We start from the raw sequence: 21,115 nt of genomic DNA on the forward strand, positions 1-21,115 counted from the left end.
TTTCCTGGTTCCTTCGACAAAGGGGCAGACGGAGCCATTCGGCTACCCACAGGTTGCCAATCTATCGGAGGTCCATACTCTATTTTGGATGACGAGTCAAGCAAATGTTTTACATATTAAGGAGCTTGCCCAGCGAATGAATTAAGGAGCTTACATATTTTAGCGTTGTTGGTGATCGTTAATTTTTTTTAGATATTTCTTTTTGTCTTATAAAAAATTAAGGAGCTTGCCCGGCGAATGAATTGGAGCTTACATATTTTAGCATTGTTGACGATCGTTAATACTGATTTTGATACTCAGTATCATAATAAATAAATGTGAAAACTTTCGATGGCCTGTAACAAAATTCAAAGATCAACTTTCGATGATATGAAACCAATTTTGCTTATAAACTATATCAGTGATGGGATCCTATGGCCCCTAGGTATCCCTCACCGGATCCGCTTGTACGCCGATGGTGTGGTCGCATTCCTTAGGCCGGTTGCTGGGGAACTAGCTGCAGCACAAGGGATCCTGGCTCTCTTTGGAGAGGCATATGGTCTTCATACCAACTTCACCAAATGTTCCGCAATCCTGATCAACTACTCGAAGGAAGAGGTCGCAGCCCTCGATGACTCCCTCACTTGCCCGGTTGAGGAGTTCCCATGCAAGTATTTGGGTTTGCCTCTCTCCATCAAAAAGCTGCGCCGTGAGGACCTCCAGCCTCCAATTAACAAGATTGCGCAGTGGCTGCCACTGTGGAGATCAAATTGGCTCCAGCCAGCCGGGCGCCTAGCACTTGTCAAAGCAATGCTGAGTGCGATCCGGTTTACTTGCTCATCGCCATTCCCCCCCCCCCCGCGAAATGGGTGCTGAAAGCCATCGACAAGATACGACACGGCTTTCTCTGGTGCGGTATCTTTGCATGCGGTTGGCAACCGCATGGGGGAGAAGGTCTGCAAAAATCACCCTTTTCGCATGCGGCCGGCCCAACCACATGCGAAAATGGGATTTTCGCATGCGGTTGCTTATACCTAAATTCAGCAAACAAAAAAAAAATAAAAATAAAAAAACCTAAACCCTAGCCCGCCACCGCACGGTGCCGGATTCGTCGCCCCCGCCGCCTGCCGGAGTTGCCGGCACCGGATCCGTCGCCCCCGCCGCCCGCCATCGTCGCCAGCATAGGATCCATCTCCCCCGCCGGCCGCCGTCGTCACGGGCTCCGGATCGGCCGCCCTCGCCGCCCGCCGTCGTCACAGGCTCCAGATCGGCCGCCCTTGGCGCCGGATCCGCGCGGGGCGGCGCCGCCCGAGGCGGCAGAGCCGCCCCCGCCGCCGTCCGAGGTCGTCGTCTGGTGAGGAGGGGGGAGGGGCGGTGAGGAGGGGATGGCGGTAGTGCCGCCACCCGAGGTCGTCGCCGCCGCGGGGGAGGGCGCCGCCGCCGGATCCGCGTTGAAGGAGTACGGGGGAGTCGCCGGCGACGACAGAGGGAGGTAGAGGCGGCAGATCCAGGCGAGCGGCCGCTCCCGCCCGCCGCCGCCTCGCGCCGCGCCGCCCTCGGCCGCCGCTGTTAGTGATATGCCCTAGAGGCAATCATAGAGATGATTGTATCACATACTATGTTTACATATTTATCCGACATTGTTCCTTGAAATAGATAACTCCTTATTGGTTAATGAATATGTGATTCTTTCATGAGACTCTTTATGTTGTTTTGTTACTATTTCTAAAGGATCCCTGATCAAATATCATATGTGGAACAAATATGTTTATATGATCAGCACATGTATTAATTGATGATCATGTCTCATGGATCATGGTATAGAGATACCAAATTAATAATGTGGACACATGTTGGTGAACATGTTGTTCGATAGACCCAACATGAGACACTGCAAGAGCCATATGTGTTGTGTCATCAGTGATCTCATTTAGTGTTGGTGTTGAATCTTTAGACCTGAGATTATCATGGTTCTCAACATGTGTAGTAGCTTACTTAGGGACTGCTAAACGCTACTCCGTAAATGGGTAGCTATAAAAGTAGTTTTCGGGTATGCTATGAAACATATAGTGGGATATGAATAATCAAGATGGGATTTGCCCCTCCTATGGAGAGATATCTCTGGGCCCCTCGATGTTGTAGATTATGAAAGTGCATGGCCATGCCAAAGGTGATTGAGGAGTCAATCACAAGTTATATAATCTATCAACAGGTTCGAGTGAATGATTGAGCTATTAGAGGATGACACATATCTAGCCTTGAGCTTAATCGATATCGTGAGGCAAAGGGGTTCATACAAGTATACACTAGAGGTTCAGCCGATATGATCTTTATGTATGCCAGGTGGGTCAATACGTTCTGCTAGGGGCCGCTGTTGACGCGTGGACCGAAAAGGAGTTTTCGGGTTACAGCTGAGTATATATGAACCTATAGGGTCGCACGCTTAATGGGCCGGAATAAGGGGATTGGATAGAGATCCAATATGAGCTTAATTCGGATAGGGATCCGAATAGGAGTCCTACGGGCCTTGGAGGCCCGAGTGATGGATCCTATATATTCGTGAGGGGCATGACCGGCGGAGGCATAACATCACGTGAGAAACCCTAGCCGTCACTTCCCTCCCCGAGCAAAACCCTAGCTGCGCACGGGTGCTAGCACATCTGCGCGTGGCGTTCCGTCCCTGTACGTGTGGATACCGGTAGAGGCGCCACTTGTTTGCGGTGTTGATCGGCGTGGGAGTATGGCGAGGAGAACGCACGAGGAGGAGAAGGTCGAGCCGGTGCGATCGACTACTTCCTCTACATCGACGCGCGCTACTTCGCGAGAGTTCCTTCGACTTCTCAGCGTCTTCTTCCGCTGCACAGCGCGTCGAATAGTAATGATCTGTGATCTAATACTTGCATGGTTCCTGGTTTACGCGATAAAAAATTTTGATTTATGCTATCGTAGCCTACGCGTATCCCAACAGTGGTATCAGAGCCGCCTTGTATAGTTTATGATCTAGATCAGTGCATATAGTTGATGTGCGGGTGTAGTAGATGAGATTTATTATGTTGTATATGAGGTGATCGGAACATGAGATGAACCGATAGCCGCATAGCTTTCATAGGTCATAGACTGCCCTCACAGACCAACACATATCTTTTCTGCACACTTTGTCCTCACTCGTGTGCACCCGGGAAGAATTTCCCGATCGGTCACCCATCCCAAATTGCTCCAGGCTGGTATCAGAGCCGCCTTGTATAGTTTATGATCTAGATCAGTGCATATAGTTGATGTGCGGGTGTAGTAGATGAGATTTATTATGTTGTATATGAGGTGATCGGAACATGAGATGAACCGATGGTCACCCATCCCAAATTGCTCCAGGCTAGTATCAGAGCCGCCTTGTATAGTTTATGATCTAGATCAGTGCATATAGTTGATGTGCGGGTGTAGTAGATGAGATTTATTATGTTGTATATGAGGTGATCGGAACATGAGATGAACCGATAGCCGCATAGCTTTCATAGGTCATAGACTGCCCTCACAGACCAACACATATCTTTTCTGCACACTTTGTCCTCACTCGTGTGCACCCGGGAAGAATTTCCCGATCGGTCACCCATCCCAAATTGCTCCAGGCCAAGCACGCTTAACCCTGGAGTTCTTTGGAGATTGGCTTCCGGAAAAGAAGTTGCAACTTGTTGATATAAGTATTCTATTAATCCTATTAAGCCCTAGGCCGGGATGTTACACCCTCCCCCTTAAGAGAGATCGACGCCCCCGTCGATCAACCCTAGGCCAGGAACGTCCTCTCTTGGCCACGTCCATGTGTCCAGTGCCAGCGCATGTGCCATGCTGTGTAACCACTCCCGGTCTACACCAGCCATGCGCACCATGCCTGCGCAACTGCGACACACGCGCCCGTGAAACCGCGAGATTCGGCTCTGATACCATTTTGTAACGTCCCGCCTTCCCCCAGGCCGGGCCCGCTTACATCTGATAGCTTTCATAGGTCATAGACTGCCCTCACAGACTAACACATATCTTTTCTGCACACTTTGTCCTCACTCGTGTGCACCCGGGAAGAATTTCCCGGTCGGTCACCCATCCTAAATTGCTCCAGGCCAAGCATGCTTAACCCTGGAGTTCTTTGGAGATTGGCTTCCGGAAAAGAAGTTGCAACTTGTTGATATAAGTATTCTATTAATCCTATTAAGCCCTAGGCCGGGATGTTATAAATGTCTAGTACTCACCAAGGCCAAGCGCGATTGTGTTCATCGGATAGTCCGATGTCCACTGGAACTGCACGCCAATGAGAAAAAACGAGCCAATGAGATTGACTCGGCTTCGGCATAATTTGATTACGCCGTTAAGGTTTTCACATAGCGAATCGTAGATGAGATCTATGTACCCCGGGACTGCCGTGTGCGTTGCCCCTTAGATTTCGCTTGGGGTTTTTATATCTATCTTACTTTATTGCTGTTATATATTTGATATGACATGGTAGGATAGATTCCCTCAGAAAAATTAAGTGAAATTTATGCTCTTTCAATAATTGCACCTATTTCGGTTGTGATCATAAGTGATGGGTTTGACATAGCAAAGTGTCACTTTTTATCATGATAAAATAGGATAGATGTCGGACATCTATATGCGGAGATTATTGGTTTACTTGACAAGGGTATCAAAACAATTTTGGACCTTGGGGCATAGGTTGGGTTGGACATGGAGATGTCACCCCAACAGGACATGGAGATGCCCTCGGCCGGCACCACCTCGCGCCGCCCTCGACTGCTGCGCGCCACACTGCGCTGGCTCTTGGTCTGAGAGTGAGATAGATAGAGAGAGAGAGAGAGTGAAAGAGAGAAGACTCTAAGAGGAGAGGAAGGGAAGGACTAGAAGATAAAAGGATAGGTGTGAAAAATTTTAAACTGGTGGAGAGAGAAGGAAGAGGGACCATTTTTACATGCGGACCACTTAAGCGTCCGCATGCAAAAATCATGTGTTTTTTAAACTTTAAATTGATTTTTATGACATTAAATTAACTCATATCAAAAAGTTGTCAAAAACAAATTTGTAGAATACATTGAGATCTACCAATTTTATTTTGGTTATTTCTCCATCCGAGTTTGATTGGACTATACAAAATTTGAGTTTTAAAATATAACAAATTAAAATAATTTTTCGGGTAGTAAATGATTTTAAATGGAAAAGTCATCAATAGCAAAGTTGTATAGCTCATCAAGATCTACAACTTTTGTTTTGGTCATTTTTATATTTGACTTTGTTTACACAGTTTGAATTTGAATTTCAAAATATGACAACTTCAAACAATATTTTTAAATACTAAACGACTTCAACTGAAAAAGTCATAAATAACAAGGTTGTATAACTCATCAAGACCTATAACTTCTATTTTGGTCATTTTTTCATCCGACAAAGTGATTTGCAAGATTGTTTACAAAATGTACCTCTCTTATATAGTTTTATAAGAATATATAAGAGATGTACATTTTGTGAACAATCTTGCAAATCACTTTATCGGATGAAGAAATAATCAAAATATAAGTTATAGATCTTTGTTGTCGAAACGAAAACTGTATACGTTGAAAGACGTGGTTACTCAACAGTGCTTGGAAAAGAAGTAAAGTGTATTAAATTGAGAATTTTTCTTAGGATCCCCTATTACATGGCTCTAGGAGACTAATTATAGCCTCATTACAGGTTCTTACTACTAGAGTTTAGGTTACACAGGGGAATTTACACGGTTGCCCTTACGACAGGGACATTTATATGGGCATACAGTGTAATTAAGGTATATGGACTCCTAATGGGCCGCCAGGCGATCGCTGGCCCAACGGCCATTGGGCTTGAGAAGCTAGGATGGCCTCATCGGCCTTAGCGAGGCCAAACTTGCTATGGTGAAGTCATCTCCCTTCAGCATACACGCTTCGCCTTACATCCTTCGCCCAAGAGGCCTTTGGCTTCGCGAGGTACCCACGCGATTCTCCTTCCTTCGCCGTCCTTGCTCCATAGTCTTCGCCATGGGGGCTTCGCCCCGACTAATCTGGACGTCTCAGGCTTGAATCCTCGCTGGTCTCATGGTTTTGGCAGGTTTGGTCGAAGGGCCTCATGTCATACTGCCAATAATCTTGATGAGTTATACAACTTTGTTATTGATGACTTTTTCAGATTAAATCATTTACTGCTTCAAAATATTATTTGAAGTTTTGAAATTCAAATTTTAATTGATAAAACAAAGTCACAAGAAAAAAATAGCTAAAATAATACCAGTAAGAACACAATAACATGATAGAGCATTATTTTAGAAACATTTAGGAAAAAAATCATCCAATTTGGAGTTCATATAAGTGAGATACACTAGTTTCAAATTTTTCAAATTTTATTTTCGCATACGGCTGCTTAAGTGGCCTGTATGGAAAAATCGATTTTTCCATGCGGGCGCTTAAGTGAGCCGCATGCAAAAAAAAAAAAGGAAAAGTACACCGAAGGTCCCTCAACTTGTTAGCGAGATACGAAAACGTCCTCGAACCACAAAACCAGATATGCGAGGTCCCTTAACTATACAAAACCGGTCACCCAAAGTCCCAGGGCAGTATTGACGCCGGATTTGTCCTATGTGGCGGCTGAGTCAGCGTGGGACCCATGTGGGTCCCACATGTCAGGATGCCACATCATCTCTTTTTCCCCTTCTCTTCCCCTCTCTCTCTCTCATCCTCTGGTGGCCGTCGCGTTTGTTGGTGACGTGCGGACGACGACGGCGTAGGACATGGCGTGCGTCCGGAGGAGGTTCGCGGCGACGTCGACGCCGATGGCGCCCACGGCGCAGCTCACGCCCCTCTACTTGGAGCTTCCCCGGGGGAACCCTGTGCTCTACCGCCGGAGCACGTGGACGAACTCCTCCTTGGTCAGATTGCTCATCCACAATGATCTCGTTAAACTTGTTCTCACCTGCTTCAGATCATCCCCCATAATCCTCCAAGCTGAAATTGATGTCGGCCTCCAGCCCTCCACGCCGCGGAACTTGATCGCCGCTAGATCGTACGTCCTGCGATTGGGAAAGGAGCAGAAAAACAAAGGTAAAAGGAGCAGAAGCGAGAAATGCCCAAAACAAGACGAATCCAATACCAAACCCGTCCATGCTGCTCTTCTTTTGCTCCCCTTGCCTCTCTCTCCTCCTTCCTCCTTCGTTGAGCTCTCGAAAATGGAAAGAACGAGCAGGAGACGAGGAGGCTTACCATATGTGCGATTCCCATCGCCCGGTGCGGCGGTAGAACTTGACGCCGCAGTACTGCGAGCTGCGCGACCGCGGCCCGCGTCGGATTGGGCGTCGCGTCGCCCGCCTGCGCCCAGCCCGCCGCCACCACGTCGCCACACCATCCCGCCGCCTTTTCCTGCCTCGCCCCACCGGCACGAAGGGGGCGGGGAGGACGGCGAGCTCGCGCCTAACCACACCTCCTCCTCCTCCGCCTCAACACTCCCAGCTCCCTCCCTCCCACCTCACCACCATGCCCCACCGCGGCGGCGCGGCGTGGGCGAGCGCTGCGCAGTACGGCCGGCGTCGGGAAAGGGCGCCGACGACAACCATGCCCGCTGCTAGGGGGCCACCACCTCCGCCAGCCGCCGCGCGCGTGCCCGCCTGCCGCCACCGCCGCTCCGCGTCTCTGCTTCGCCGGCCGGCCTGCGAGAGAAGAGTGAGAGAGAGAGATGGGAGAAAGGAAGAAAAGAGGGGGAGAGGGGGGTTGACGTGGCACGCTGACATGTGGGGCCCACGCGCCACGTAGGTCAAAACTGGGTCAAAACCAACTAAGGATCTCGGGTAACCGGTTTTGTATAGGTAAGGGACCATGTATATCTGGTTTTGGGGTTTAAGGACGTTTTTGTATCGCGCTGACAAGTTGAGGGACCTTCGGTATACTTTTTCCCATGCAAAAATGAGCTCATTTTTGCATGTGGCCCTCTTAAGAGGCCCGTATGGGAAAAATCGATTTTTCCATACGGGCCACTTAAGCGGCCGTATGGGAAAATGACCCTCGATTTTTGCAGACGCCACTAGTTATGATCCGTTTGCAAAAATCATGGGGCCTCGTGAAGAAAAATAACTTTTATAGTAGTGTATCTATGTTTTTTTTTTTTTTTGCTTTATCTGCCTCATGATGCACTCGTATGGACGAAGAATTAGCGCGAAATCGAACGGAAACATGATGAGGATCGGAAAGTTACCGATTTTTTAAGTAGTTAAGATATTGTCCGTAGTAGGTACCAAAGTTTCTATAATTTCTGTACCCTAATTCAGTTTTTTTTTTTTTTTTTGCTATTCCGATACATTTTGCGAGAAAACAACGTATGCAGCAGTACTTTATTTTCTAATTTTTGCGACGAACATTGAATTGACATTGACGTAGTAGGGGTTTTAATCTCTATAGAGAATCAAGGGGGCAGCATACCCCAAATAAATGGAAAATTAATCAGCTCGTATCTGATACGGGTGTAAACGATGGTAATAAGGTCGTGATATCCGGCCTGCTATCTGGTGCCATGCATATTTCTCAGCATTTACAGCTGACGATCGAGCACAAAATCACAGGGATGCAACGATATAATATCTTACCATGTGTAGGCAAATAATCAGTACGCCTTCCCACAGCCACGCCCGCCTATAAATAACGGGCCGGCATTCCACCGTAGCAAATCATCCATTCTCACAAGCATATAGCCACTATCATAACAAAAGCTTCAAGAATTCGTAGCTCATGGCGACCACCCACGCCCAGCGCCGGCGCTGCCTTCTCTTCATGGCTCTGGTGTTCGCCGTGGCGGTGGCGGCCGTGGCGGCAGCGCGTCCACCGCCTTCCTTCTCCGGCACGGCAGATGGTGACGACGGCAACGTCCTGGTGGCGGCGGCCGGTTCTCGCGGCAACCGTGTTGGGATCATGCATGATGTTCCTAGCGGCCCGAACCCGATACACAATGACCACCCTCCTCCCCATCATCCACCTAGCTCGTCTCGAGTCAGAATCATGCATGATGTTCCTAGCGGCCCGAACCCGATACACAATCATCAACCTTCTCCATGAGTGGGCTACCCTAGTTTGAAGCACGTACTTTTGCATTACATGCTGATGTGCTAGATTGATGATTCAATGCGTATCAGATCTCGATGTTTATCTGATCGATCTTGAGCTAGCATCAAGTGAGCATGTACGCAAGTTTTGTTAATTATCAAGATATTTCAATAAAAAGTGTGGTTTATTGTCATGATTGCATGGATAATGGAATATATATAGCGTAGGTTGTTTTGATTTATCATTGGCTTCTCGTATCGTCTTCGTTTGAATGTTATGAATGGCACGCGTTATTAATTAATGAATTCAGCAGTGAACCTACCTAGCTTGGAATGCCAGAAATGAGCAGAACCACCAACTGAAAGACATAATAAGATGAAACACGCGATCGATTGATCGAAGAGAACCGAACAAGCTAGACATGAGAAAAAAAAAGGAACATAAATTAAAACAATGAAATTAAGACAAAATTAAACCAACAGATATGCGGGTCACCAAAATGGAGTATTTGTGCCTCCTAAAAGCACATAGTAATGAATAAAGTTATTGAATTATTGTTGTAAAAACAACAGAAATGCGATGGCAGATTGGCATGGATAACGAGCAAAACTTTGTCTTCCTATGTGTCCTCCTAGATTTTGCTTTAGGAAAGATAGACTTGCAAATATAAGCATAGACCTGGGAATTCTTTTTTTTTTCCTTGTGAAGAAAATATACCTATAATTATTTTTCACGGAACTAATTAATACCAGTGAATCAGAATCTCTCGTCGAGGAATTGCTTGGGAGAAGGAGGATTTTAAGCATATATGGACACAATAAGATCGATCAAAATTTTAGCTCTTGGATTCAAATTTTGTAAGTGTACAAGAGAAGAGACAAGAGAGGCGGTGAGATGTTGAAACATGCAGAAATCAGGGTATATTTGAAATCAGGGTATATTTATTCGAGTGCATGCATACCATATACGAGCCCAAAATTTATGCCGGTTTTGGGCCAAATACGGGCCTTCCGAACAGACAAATTATGGTCCTTATATATTTGCGGTGGATATTTCTATAGGTAGAAAATAAATTATGTTCTTAATTAATAAATCTATATACTAATATATGGTTCGCCATTTTTATATATTAAGATGCCATGTCGAGCACAATCTAATTAACATAGTACAGTATAAGTTATCATATCCTAGCTGCCAACGAAATATAATCAAGATGTTACCTTTCAAAATTCAAACAGAAAAGAAGGAAAATCGCAGTATACATATAGTAGTACCTCTGGTATCATATAATTAACCGGAATAAAGTACTTACCATACGACACAGATACCTTTACATAACTGGTGCAATTAATACTTTTGCCAAAAATTAAAAAAAGAAGGTTCTGCCTTACAAAAACGCCATTAGAATTCCATAACACGATGGGGATCGATCGATCGATCGACGTCCAACGTCGCACCCGATAATAAACTTACCAATAAAGGAATTAGGTACCAAAATTTTTTTGTACCTGAGGTACTACTCCCGTATCTAAGATACCAAATTTTACATTTAAAAATATGATACCTTTGATACCTTCTTAATAACGATGATAAAATTACCCTACCAATAATTACAACGCACATTCCATACTTATGCCTATAAAAATACAGCTCCATCGCATGCAGCCAAGACGCACTCGCCCATCGTCGTCGTTGCACGAAGCTAGCTAGCTAGCATCTTCACCGCCGCACAAGCAGACACAGCTAGACGACGTCGTCAACAATGGCCACCGGCGCCGCCGCTGCCAACCACGGCCGCTGCTCCCTCCTCCTCTTCGCCGCCATCGCCATGGTGCTGCTGGTGTTCGTGGCGACGACGACGGCCGCGGCGGCGCGAGATGTTCGTCGTCCCGCCGCCGTGGAGAAGAAGATGGCGGCTGTGATGAGGCACGATGTCCCCAGCAGCGGGCCGAGCCCCGTGCACAACGGCGCGCCGACTCCTCCGGCCGCCGCCGACGAGCCCACGGTGGCCGTGACGGAGCGTCTGGTTCCCACCGGATCGAACCCGTTGCACAACATGCCCAGTCCTCTACAAGGCCGCACACCGACCAAGAAGACGGTTAATTAATTGAGATGATTCCATCATGCTCAATTCCAAGTGGTTATTAATTAGGAAATTTAATTATATAGAGAAATTTTATAGTTCTTGAGTATTTTTTACAAATCTTCGTACCTTATATAGTATCGGAAATATAAAATTTGGTATCCCTCCGTACCTTCTCGAGGACCGTAAAATCTCTTAGATAGATATGCATGTATCACAGATGCTTATTATAATTATTAATCAGGTACCATACAATATGTTTTGCGTGAGTAATAAATAAATAAAGAGATTTGCCCCTAGTTAGTCGTACTGTTAATTTATCATGTGCGTGATTTTGTATTTGGTTTTAATTTGTGTGCAATGGAAGATTTTGAGTTTGAAATTTTCAATATTGGTATGTTGCGTACTTGCGTGTTGTGTTATGCGCCTGGCCGGAGGTTTCCTTGATATTGATTGATGATCCCTCTTATCTGACGATGTTTGCCACGTACGCATTCACCACTAACACTGAGAAACTAATTATTTTTTTTGATAGACTGAGAAATTAATTATTGGTAACATATCGAGAGGATTAGATTGCTTGTTCGATGTCAACACTGAGAAATTAATTATTGGTAACATATCAAGAGGATTAGATTGCTTGTTCGATGTGTGGAATTTGCTGGTTTACTGTTCATTCTTATCAAATTCGCTTTAATAATAATAATAATAATAATAATAATAATATTATTATTATTATTATTATTATTATTACTATTATTACTATTATTATTATTATTATTATTATTATTATTATTATTATTATTATTATTATTATGCGCGTGAAGTACTGAAACCTGTTGAAAAATTAAGGCATTATATTAAGCTGTGTGCATACCTTCGTCTTTGAACTTCGATCGGTTTTCTGAACTCTCTCTCCTTTTCTTCGCTTGGTAGATTCTCTCTTTTTTTTTCTTTCTCGCTGGTACCGTTTTTTTCGCTGTTTCTTTCTCTTTTTTTTTCTTTTTCGCTGTTTTTACCGTACCGTACGTAACGTAATTAGTTTAGATTAGTTTTTTTACTAGTGATTAGTTTACTAGTAATTTTTAATTCTTAACTTTAAAATTTAAAAATTTGGACTTGAAACTTTTTAAATCTCGAGTTGAAAATTTTCTAATCTCAAGTTGAAAGTTTTCAAATATTTCAAATCTGGACTTGAAAGTTTTTAAATCTTGAGTTGAAAATTTTCAAATCTCAAGTTGAAAGTTTTCAATTTTTTCAAATCTTGGCTTGAAAGTTTTCGAATCTAAGTTGAAAGTTTTCAAATTTTTTAAATCTGGACATGAAAGTTTTCGAATCTCAAGTTGAAAGTTTTCGAATCTGAGTTGAAAGTTTTCGAATCTGAGTTGAAAGTTTTCAAATCCGAGTGGAAAGTTTTCAAAATTTGACTTTTAAATTTAAATCTTAAATCAAAAGTTTTCAAATCTAACTTAAAAATTTTCAATCTGTTGGTACAAAAATCTCCCAAAAAAGAAAAAAAAATCTTGAGAATCTTCCCTAATTACTAGTCATTAGTAGTTAAGTGGGTGTTAACTAATAGTACTATAGATAATTAGGGAGGTGAGGTGCTCGCTGCTGGCGCGCACGCGCCAGCTAGCAGCCCCCTGAGGTATATATTTCGTATGTATGCAAAGAAATAAAGAAAATAAACGTTATTGATCAAAAGAAGCCCAACAAGAAAGCCTAGCAGGCTGCCTCCCTCAAATTCGAACCCAATTTACAAGGTTGCCTAATTTGTACATTAACTGTGCTGTGATGGCATGATACTAATCGATATATACTTGGTTGGTAGATTGTACTGCATATGTTCTTTCACAAAGTACATCATAATAAATCAAGAAATTTGCTAAAAATCTTGTCGCAAGTTCTAATTCAATAAGCAGTACTAAAATACCATATTGTTGATCATACGTATCAAATATTATGCTCGCGTGTTGTAAAATTTTTTTTTACCCCCTTTCCATTTCGAATACCCAATCTCAAAATCTTGGGCCCGCCCGGTATGAAATCGATTAGTCCGATGGTAGTTATGGCCGTAATGGCCCCATTGTTTTGCTTATTTGTGGAATAAGCTAATTAAACAACATATTTGTAAACGAAAAATAATTCATAAATACAACTTTTATATACTTGCTCTTAGCAATCTAAAAGTAAAGGTTGAATAATAAACTTCGATGAAAAAACCCTAAAATTAACTTCAAATTTAAGGTTGAAAATTTAAATTTTAGCTTCTATTAAGCGTTGACTTAGTCCAACGTTAGTTACTCATACACAAATTGATCTGTGCGACTAACTTTCAAATTTGAAACTTTCAACTCTAACTTGAAAACTTTGAACTCAAAATTAAAAGTATTAATTCAAAACTTTAAAAACCTCTAGCCAAATTTTAAAATTTTCAATTCAAAATTTCAAACTTTCAGCTTCAAATTCTACTCATATTTTAAAACTTTCAAAATAATTTATTTTTTCGTTTTTCTATAATAGTTAAATAAAACGCTAAGTATACTAGGCTAATTAGTGTTCTCGATATCTCCAACTACAAAAATAAATAATTTATTATATTATTAAGACAACTTTGCAAGGAGCAACACATTCGCTTTGAAGGCTAGAAATTCCCACATTAATCAGAGAAAAAGAAAACAAGAGTCTCAATAGGAATACATCTAGAAATAACTGAAATTCCTCAAAAAAGAAATAACTGAAATTTGTAATAAAAAGTAAAAAAATATAAAAATATGAGTCCATGTACAACACAATTAGAGATTAATTGAAATTTGAAGTAAAAACAAAATAAATTCCGAAATTAAAAATAACCATAAGAGTTTAAGTTGCAATACTATTTAGAAATAACTGAAATCCGGAAGAAAAATTAGGAAATATTGAAAGAATAATTCATGTAGAATACAGTGTGAGATTAATTAAAATTTAGAATAAAAATAAAATAAATTATGAAACATTAAAAAGAAATATAAGAGTTTAGATAGTAATATAATTTATAAATAACTAAAATTCGGACAAAAAAGTAAGAAACATTAAATTAAGAGGCCAAGTAGAACATATTTAGAGATTAATTAAATTTGGAGTAAAAAATAAAATAAATTTCGAATTTAATAAATAAAAAAGTTCATGTAGGAATACAATTTAGAAACAACTGAAAATCGTAACAAAAAATAAGAAATATTGAAAGAATAGTTCATGTTGAACACATACAAGATTAATAAAAATTTAAAATAAAAAATAGAAGAAAATAATAAATTAGCAAAAAAATATAATAGTTCAGCTAAGAATAAAATTTTTAAATAACTAAAATTTGAATAAAAATAAGAATTATTGAAATAAGAGAAAATTTAAAACACAAACAAGATTAATTAAAAGCTATAATAAAAAATAAAATAAATTCCGAAACTAGAAGAATAAATATGAGAATTAAGTAGAAATACAGTTTAGAAATAACTGAAATTTAAAATAAAAAATAAATATTGAATGAATAATGTGTAGGACTCAATACGAGGTTAACTAAAATCTGGCATAAGAAATAAAAATTCGGATTTAAGAAAAAAAACTAGAGTTCAAATAGTATGAATTTATAAATAATAAAAATTTGGATAAAACAATAAAAAAAGTATTGAAAAACACTTGATTTAGGACACAACGGTGGTGAATGGCAGAGGAGTAAGGGGTATCCGATAATGATAAGGTTTGTAAGACGAATGAGATGCCTATTTATCCGATAATGATAAGGTTTGTCAACAAAATGCCAATTGATAGATCTCCAGGGCCTGATGGATTCAATGGTTGCTTCATTAAGGCCTGTTGGCCTATAATTAAACAGGACTTCTATAATCTTTGTGCTCAATTTTGTTAGGGTTCTCTGGTGTTGAGAGTATTAATATCCTTTATAACTCTAGTCCCTAAGAAGTCTTCTCCTGAAAAGGTAAATGACTTCGGGCCAATTTCTTTACAGAGTGTGGCTCTAAAACTTCTTACTAAGGTGCTGGCTGATAGGCTACAATCTGTCATCATTGAATTGATCCACCAAAACCAATATGGTTTCATTAAGGCTAGAAATATTCAGGACTGTTTGGCTTGGTCTTTTGAATATCTGCATCAGTGCCAGCATTCTAAGAGGGAAATAGTTCTTTTAAAATTGGATTTTGAGAAAGCTTTTGATACTATTGAACATTCAGTTATATTGGACATCATGAGGCAGAAAGGCTTTGATCCTAAATGGATAAGCTGGATTTCTCAGATTTTTTCTTCAGCCTCTTCTTCAGTTATCCTAAATGGTGTTCCTGGCAAATCCTTCTATTGCAAAAGGGGTGTAAGACAGGGTGATCCACTTTCACCCTTATTATTTGTTCTTGGAGCTGACTTGTTACAATCTATAGTCAATAAAGCTTGTTCTTAGGGAGTTCTTACAATGCCAATCCCAACACCTAGTAATGAATTTCCGATTGTCCAGTATGCATATGATACTCTTCTTTTTTTGACTGCTTCCCAAAAAGAGCTTTTCTGTCTCAAGGCAATTTTGAACACTTTTGCCTCTTCAACTGGCCTTAAGATTAACTATAGTAAGTCATGCATGATTCCTCTGAATGTAGATTTGGAAAAAGTTGATCATCTCTCAAAATTGTTTGGTTGCTCTATTGGTAAGTTACCTTTTACTTATCTGGGTCTTCCTCTTGGAACCACAAGACCAAGATTATTGATTTTGCTCCTATAGTTGATAGAGTAGAGAGAAGACTCTCAACAACCACTGCTTTGTTATCTTATGGGGACAGATTGACCATTGTGAATGCCGTTCTTTCCTCCCTTCCCACTTACTACATGTGCTCTCTTTCACTTTCAAAGACAGTCATAGAAAGTATTGATAGAGCTAGGAGACATTGCCTGTGGAGGGGATATGATATTAATTCTAGTAAGAAGTCTTTGGTTCTCTGGGAAAGAGTTTGTCATCCGAAAGATAGAGGTGGTTTGGGTGTAATAGACCTTAGATTGCAAAATAATGCCCTTCTCTTGAAGAATCTGCATAAGTTCTATAATAGATATCCTGTTCCCTGGGTCAGTTTGATTTGGAATACTTACTACACTGCAGAACCTCCTCATGCTATTACTCCTAAAGGATCTTTTTGGTGGAGGGATGTTTTGCAATTTGTGGATATTTTTAGAGGCATCTCGGCATGTACTGTGCAAGATGGAAAATCTTGTTTGTTTTGGGAAGATTTGTGGAACAATAAAGTCAGGGCCTTGGTTTATCCCAGAATATATTGTTTTGCCAGGAATTCAAATCTCTCAGTTCTGATGTTCTCTACTTCTGATCTACCTCAGCTCTTTGCCTTGCCACTTTCAGAGCAAGCTTTTCAGGAATATTTGGCAATGTCATCTGCAGATACCTTGGAGCATCTTAATGATGAGAGTGATCGTTGGACATATGTTTGGGGCAACGGTATTTTTTCCTCATAGAAAATTTATGCCATGAATTTTTCTCGTGTCCATGTGCCTATTTATATTAAATGGATTTGGAAGAGCAGTTGTACTATGAAAGTCAAGGTGTTTGGTTGGCTCCTCTTGATTGATCGGTTAAATACTTATGACATGTTAGACAGAAGGCATTGCTCCCCTCAAAATGCTTCCTTGCTCTGTGTACTTTGTTCAACAGGATCAAGGGAAACAACTCTCCACTTATTTTTCCAGTGTCCTTTTAGCACTCAATGTTGGGCGCAATTTGGTGTAGTTTGGAATCTTTCTTTAAGCTTTGGTGAAATGTTGGTCACGGCCAGAAATTCATATAACTCTACCCATTTTGTTGAGAAGGTGCTTTATGCTGCTTGGAATATTTGGAAGCAGAGGAATAGTTTAATTTTTTAAAACATTGTTCCCTCTGTTCCCTCTTGGAGAGTTCTCTTTAGGAATGATCTCTCCCTTTTAGTTCATAGAGTCAAAAATTCTGAAAGAGATACATTGTTATAGTGGTTAAATTTGTTGTAATTTTTTCCCCTTTATTAATATAAAATCTTAACGGTGGGGGCTTCCCCTACTGTGGTTCTTTAAAAAAAATGAAATTCAAAGAAAATCATGTGTAAAAAATATATAATTTTGTATAGATATTAGCCACGCAGTTACACAGAATAAAAAGAATAAGTAGCGATGAAAGAAGAGTCCACGTAAAATACAATATGAGATTACTTAAATATAGAGTAAAAATCAGATAGGAATACAATTTAGAAATAAAAAAATTCAAAATAAAAAATAATGAATATTAAAAAAGCATATATCTAGAATATAATAGTTACAAATGACAAAAAAAGAAAAGGGGCAAGACGAGCTGCAAAGGTGTATGGTGGTGACGGTTGATGGGACATCACCCCAATGATGATTAGGATCAATTTTTAGAATTCTAATGACGATTAAAAGGAGGAACGGTGGCGGGTAGACCATAAAGGAGTAGGTTCGCGACGATTGGCGGGACTTCCAGAGTTTAAAAAAGGAAACCAAATATGATCAAGTTTAATTTTTCAAATCCAAGTAACACTAAAAAGGGATGCTGCGGGCAAGCCATAAAGGAGTATAGTGGCGGCATTTGATAGTGCTTCTAAAAACTATAAAAAAGAACATAACGTGATCACTAAACTCTAAAAAACTATAAGATTTGATTTTTAAAGGTTCAATGGTGTATAAATAGAAATCGTGGTAGACCGGAACGGGTAAAGAATCTACTACACGACAACACGAAGAGGCCATTGTTACTGATCTGCTATTCTGGTGGTCATGAGAAGCTATAGCTAGAAACCAGTGAATTAGGTGGAGCAAAGTGTGGTTTACTGTAATGTTTTATCAAGTAAGCCATCTCATTAGAGCATCTAAAAAGGCTAGAAAAACTATAAAATGCTAACTGCTTTCTCCTTTTTTAGCAGCATATCAAGGCTACATTGCTGCACAGCAATTGACACATATGGTAATTGACCAAAACAAAAGGAAAACAAATCACAACATTTTAATTTGCCACTAAAAGAGCTACTAGAATGTGCACTTCTTGTTTCTTATGTTTTCTTATAGCTAGCTATAGGATGTTTCTTCCTCTTAAAAAATGATTTTTTTTAAAAAAAAATCTAGAACAATCTTGGTCGAACTCAGTTAGATTTTGTTCAATTTTAAAATTTTAGATTGAAATTTCTGAAATTTTTGTCCCCTAAAATGTTTTTACTTCGACCAAAGAAAGGGAGAGTTGGTGAAGTCAAAGGTGTTCTCTAGATTCATGGAAGGATTTTTTTACCTTTTTTTTTCTTTCCGAAATATTGAACCATGTTAGCTAGATGCCGCGGCCTAGCTGCATGCCTGCATGCATACATTACATAATACTCCTACATGGATTGTTCTAGAAGCTTCTAGTTGTTTTTTTAATTATTTTCAAGGGTAGAAGAGCTTGGTGTAGAGGAGCTCGTTCCACGTGTCCTGCAGGCCGGGGAGGCACCAGTGGACGCAGTCGGCGTAGGTCTTGGGGTCGGCGAGCTGCTCCGGCGTCGGCGGCGTCCACTGCTTCTTGTACACCGACGTGTGCGCGTCCTTGCGGTACAGCGACAGCTGCGTCACGTTCAGGAACGTCACCGGCACGTCGGCGCCATCGCCGTCGAGCACCTCGCCGATCGCCCGCATCACCCCGCGCCGGCTGTCGGAGCCCCAGTACGCGGCGTCGCCGATCATCTCCGTCTCGCCGTAGCAGTTGCCCCCCGGCTCGCCGCCGCCCCAGTCCTGGCTCTTGCCGTGCGTCGGCGACATGCTCGTGAAGAAGACTCGCGTCGTCGCGAAGTCCATGTGCTCCCTCGCCCACTGCAGCATCTCCCGGAACGCCATCGCGTACGCCTCCTCCGTCGACACCCACGTCGTCGTCGACGAGTTGCCGCCGGCGTCGAACGGCCCGTCCTCCCTGCGTGTCTCGCCATTAGTGTCGTTGCCTGCTTGCTATGGTTAATTATGTTCTTGGGATGCTTACAGGATTCGGAACTGGAGGCCGGTGCACCACCAGAGGTAGGTGTTGAAGACGATGACGTCGGCGCCCTCCCAGTGGCGGCCGTGGTGGCCGATGCTGCCGCGGCGGACCATGCGGTCGGAGATGCGGTGGACGGCGGCGTTGTCGGCGTTGGACTGGAGGAGGAACGGCGCCCAGTAGAACTCCACGGTGGCGTTGTACGCCGCGGCGGTGAACACCGAGCGCTGCTGGTCGGGCGACGTGGCGAACGACCTCGCGGCGGGGTCGGGGACGGCGGCGAGGAGGAGGCACACCAGCGACGTGAACTGCCCGCGCCCCAGCGAGTCGCCGACGAACATCACGCGCTTCCCGCGCAGCCTGTCCAGCATCGCCGCCGCGTCGAACGCCGGGAGGGCGCAGCCGCGCGGCTGCCACCGCCACCGCTGGTACGCCGTCTCCGGCCGCCCGTGCGCCTCGCACGCCAGCTGCGCCGGGATGTAGGGGCAGTCCGCCTCCCGGTACAGCGGCCGCGCCGCCTCGTCGCGCACCCACCTCCCCGAGAACACGTCACACTCCTCCTCCTCCTCCTCGCCGTCGCCGTTCGCCGCGAACGGCAGCCGCCCCCGCCACCTCCTCGTCGTCGTCCTCCCCTCTGCTCCCATCGCACAACACGTCAAAACAAATTCGAGCTAGCTATCAACTGCGACGAGATGCACCATGCATGCGTGGTGACATTACCGGTCGTCGCCGCCGTGGCGGCCGGCAGCTCGATCCCATCACCGGCGGCGGCGGCATTGAAGTGGAGGCTCGGCCGCGCTTGAGCTTGGCTGCCGAGGAGCTCCTTGAGGTCTTCGCCGTAGAGGAAGGAGAAGAGGAGGAGGAAGAGCACGAGCAGGAAGACGAACGGCGAGACGCGCGCCCTCTTGGCCACCGGCGACGGCGGCGGCGGCGCCTTCATCTCCGGCGATCTCGATCTTGGCGTTCAAGCTTGGAGGATATGATCAGTTTTGGCTGGGGATTATATAGGCTGGATTTGCTAGCTAATTACTGCACTTTTTTTTAGGATAAATAAAATTAATTAGTGCTAATAATGTGTGAGCTCTTTAAATGTTGCTTAGTCACTGTCAGAATTGTGATTACAGATGTTTGAGCTGATTTGTTACCTGACAGTCATTGTCAGTATTGGCCACACACTACATGTGTCAGGAGGAGATGAATCTGCAACATTTTCAGTGCCTAATGGCAGGCTGAGAGATCTATTGTTTGGTTAATTAACATCCAAATGAGAGTCATTGTGGATATGTAGGAAGAAATATTATTACAAATATTAGTAATGCTCTTTTAGTTTAGATGGGTGTATCAGATCAGGTAGGTTGGTTGTTTCATCAATCATCAGTGATCCTGCTCAATCTGTACCTCTGTGAGCTTTCATCTCTGCATAAATCAACATGTACAGGCTACAGGGATGCAGTATAGATTGGTACTAACTAGCTATATCAAGTAGGCTGTCAATTAAAAAGTAAGCAACCAATGCAAGTATAACCTATTATACTCCCTCCGTCACAAAATATAAGGGATTTTGAATGAATGTAGCATGTTCAAAGTCGTAGTACTAGGATATGTCACATCCACCCAAAATCTTTTATATTTTGGAACGAAGGGAGTATTATAGAAGTTCAATTATATTTCAGCGGCTAATTGTTCCGAAGAAATAAATGCATTTTTTTCCTATCACTAAACAAAAAGATTAGGCCATCTTTTCTCCTTTTGGCATTGTAGCCTACAGCTAAGCAAGATTTGGGCAGTTAGAATTCATGGCCAACCAAGAACAAGAAAAATGGGAGTCAGAAAAGGAAAGGAATGAAATGCAACCTACTAGGCAACTATCCCAACTGAATCATACCAATGCTTACTGAACAAGGGTAGTTGGTGGTGATTCATATATATGTCAGTAAGTAATGCTGAATTGCTGATAAA

The 21,115-nt window shown here is 42.6% G+C and overlaps 2 protein-coding genes and 1 long non-coding RNA gene across 3 annotated transcripts; 1 reads left to right on the forward strand and 2 right to left on the reverse strand.

The window, feature by feature from the left end:
- Positions 1–6,275: 6,275 nt before the first annotated feature.
- Positions 6,276–7,672, reverse strand: LOC136356598 (uncharacterized). The gene is made up of 2 exons (XR_010741605.1): positions 7,224–7,672; positions 6,276–7,033 (listed from the first exon to the last, which is right to left on the reverse strand). It is a non-coding gene; the product is annotated as an uncharacterized lncRNA (long non-coding RNA).
- Positions 7,673–10,697: 3,025 nt separating this feature from the next.
- On the forward strand, positions 10,698–11,199 carry LOC107275508 (uncharacterized). The gene has a single exon (XM_015783648.3). It carries the CDS (start codon positions 10,813–10,815, stop codon positions 11,155–11,157), a length of 345 nt encoding a protein of 114 aa, XP_015639134.1. The 5' UTR covers positions 10,698–10,812; the 3' UTR covers positions 11,158–11,199.
- Positions 11,200–18,401: 7,202 nt separating this feature from the next.
- LOC4338521 (probable xylan O-acetyltransferase 9) lies at positions 18,402–20,154 on the reverse strand. The gene is made up of 3 exons (XM_015782862.3): positions 19,877–20,154; positions 19,163–19,790; positions 18,402–19,096 (listed from the first exon to the last, which is right to left on the reverse strand). The coding sequence occupies exons 1-3, from the start codon at positions 20,094–20,096 to the stop codon at positions 18,580–18,582; spliced, it is 1,365 nt and encodes a 454-aa protein (XP_015638348.1). The 5' UTR covers positions 20,097–20,154; the 3' UTR covers positions 18,402–18,579.
- Between the last annotated feature and the right edge of the window lie 961 nt (positions 20,155–21,115).

Source organism: Oryza sativa, chromosome 5 (genome assembly GCF_034140825.1).
Source record: "Oryza sativa Japonica Group chromosome 5, ASM3414082v1".
Classification (NCBI taxonomy): domain Eukaryota; kingdom Viridiplantae; phylum Streptophyta; class Magnoliopsida; order Poales; family Poaceae; genus Oryza; species Oryza sativa.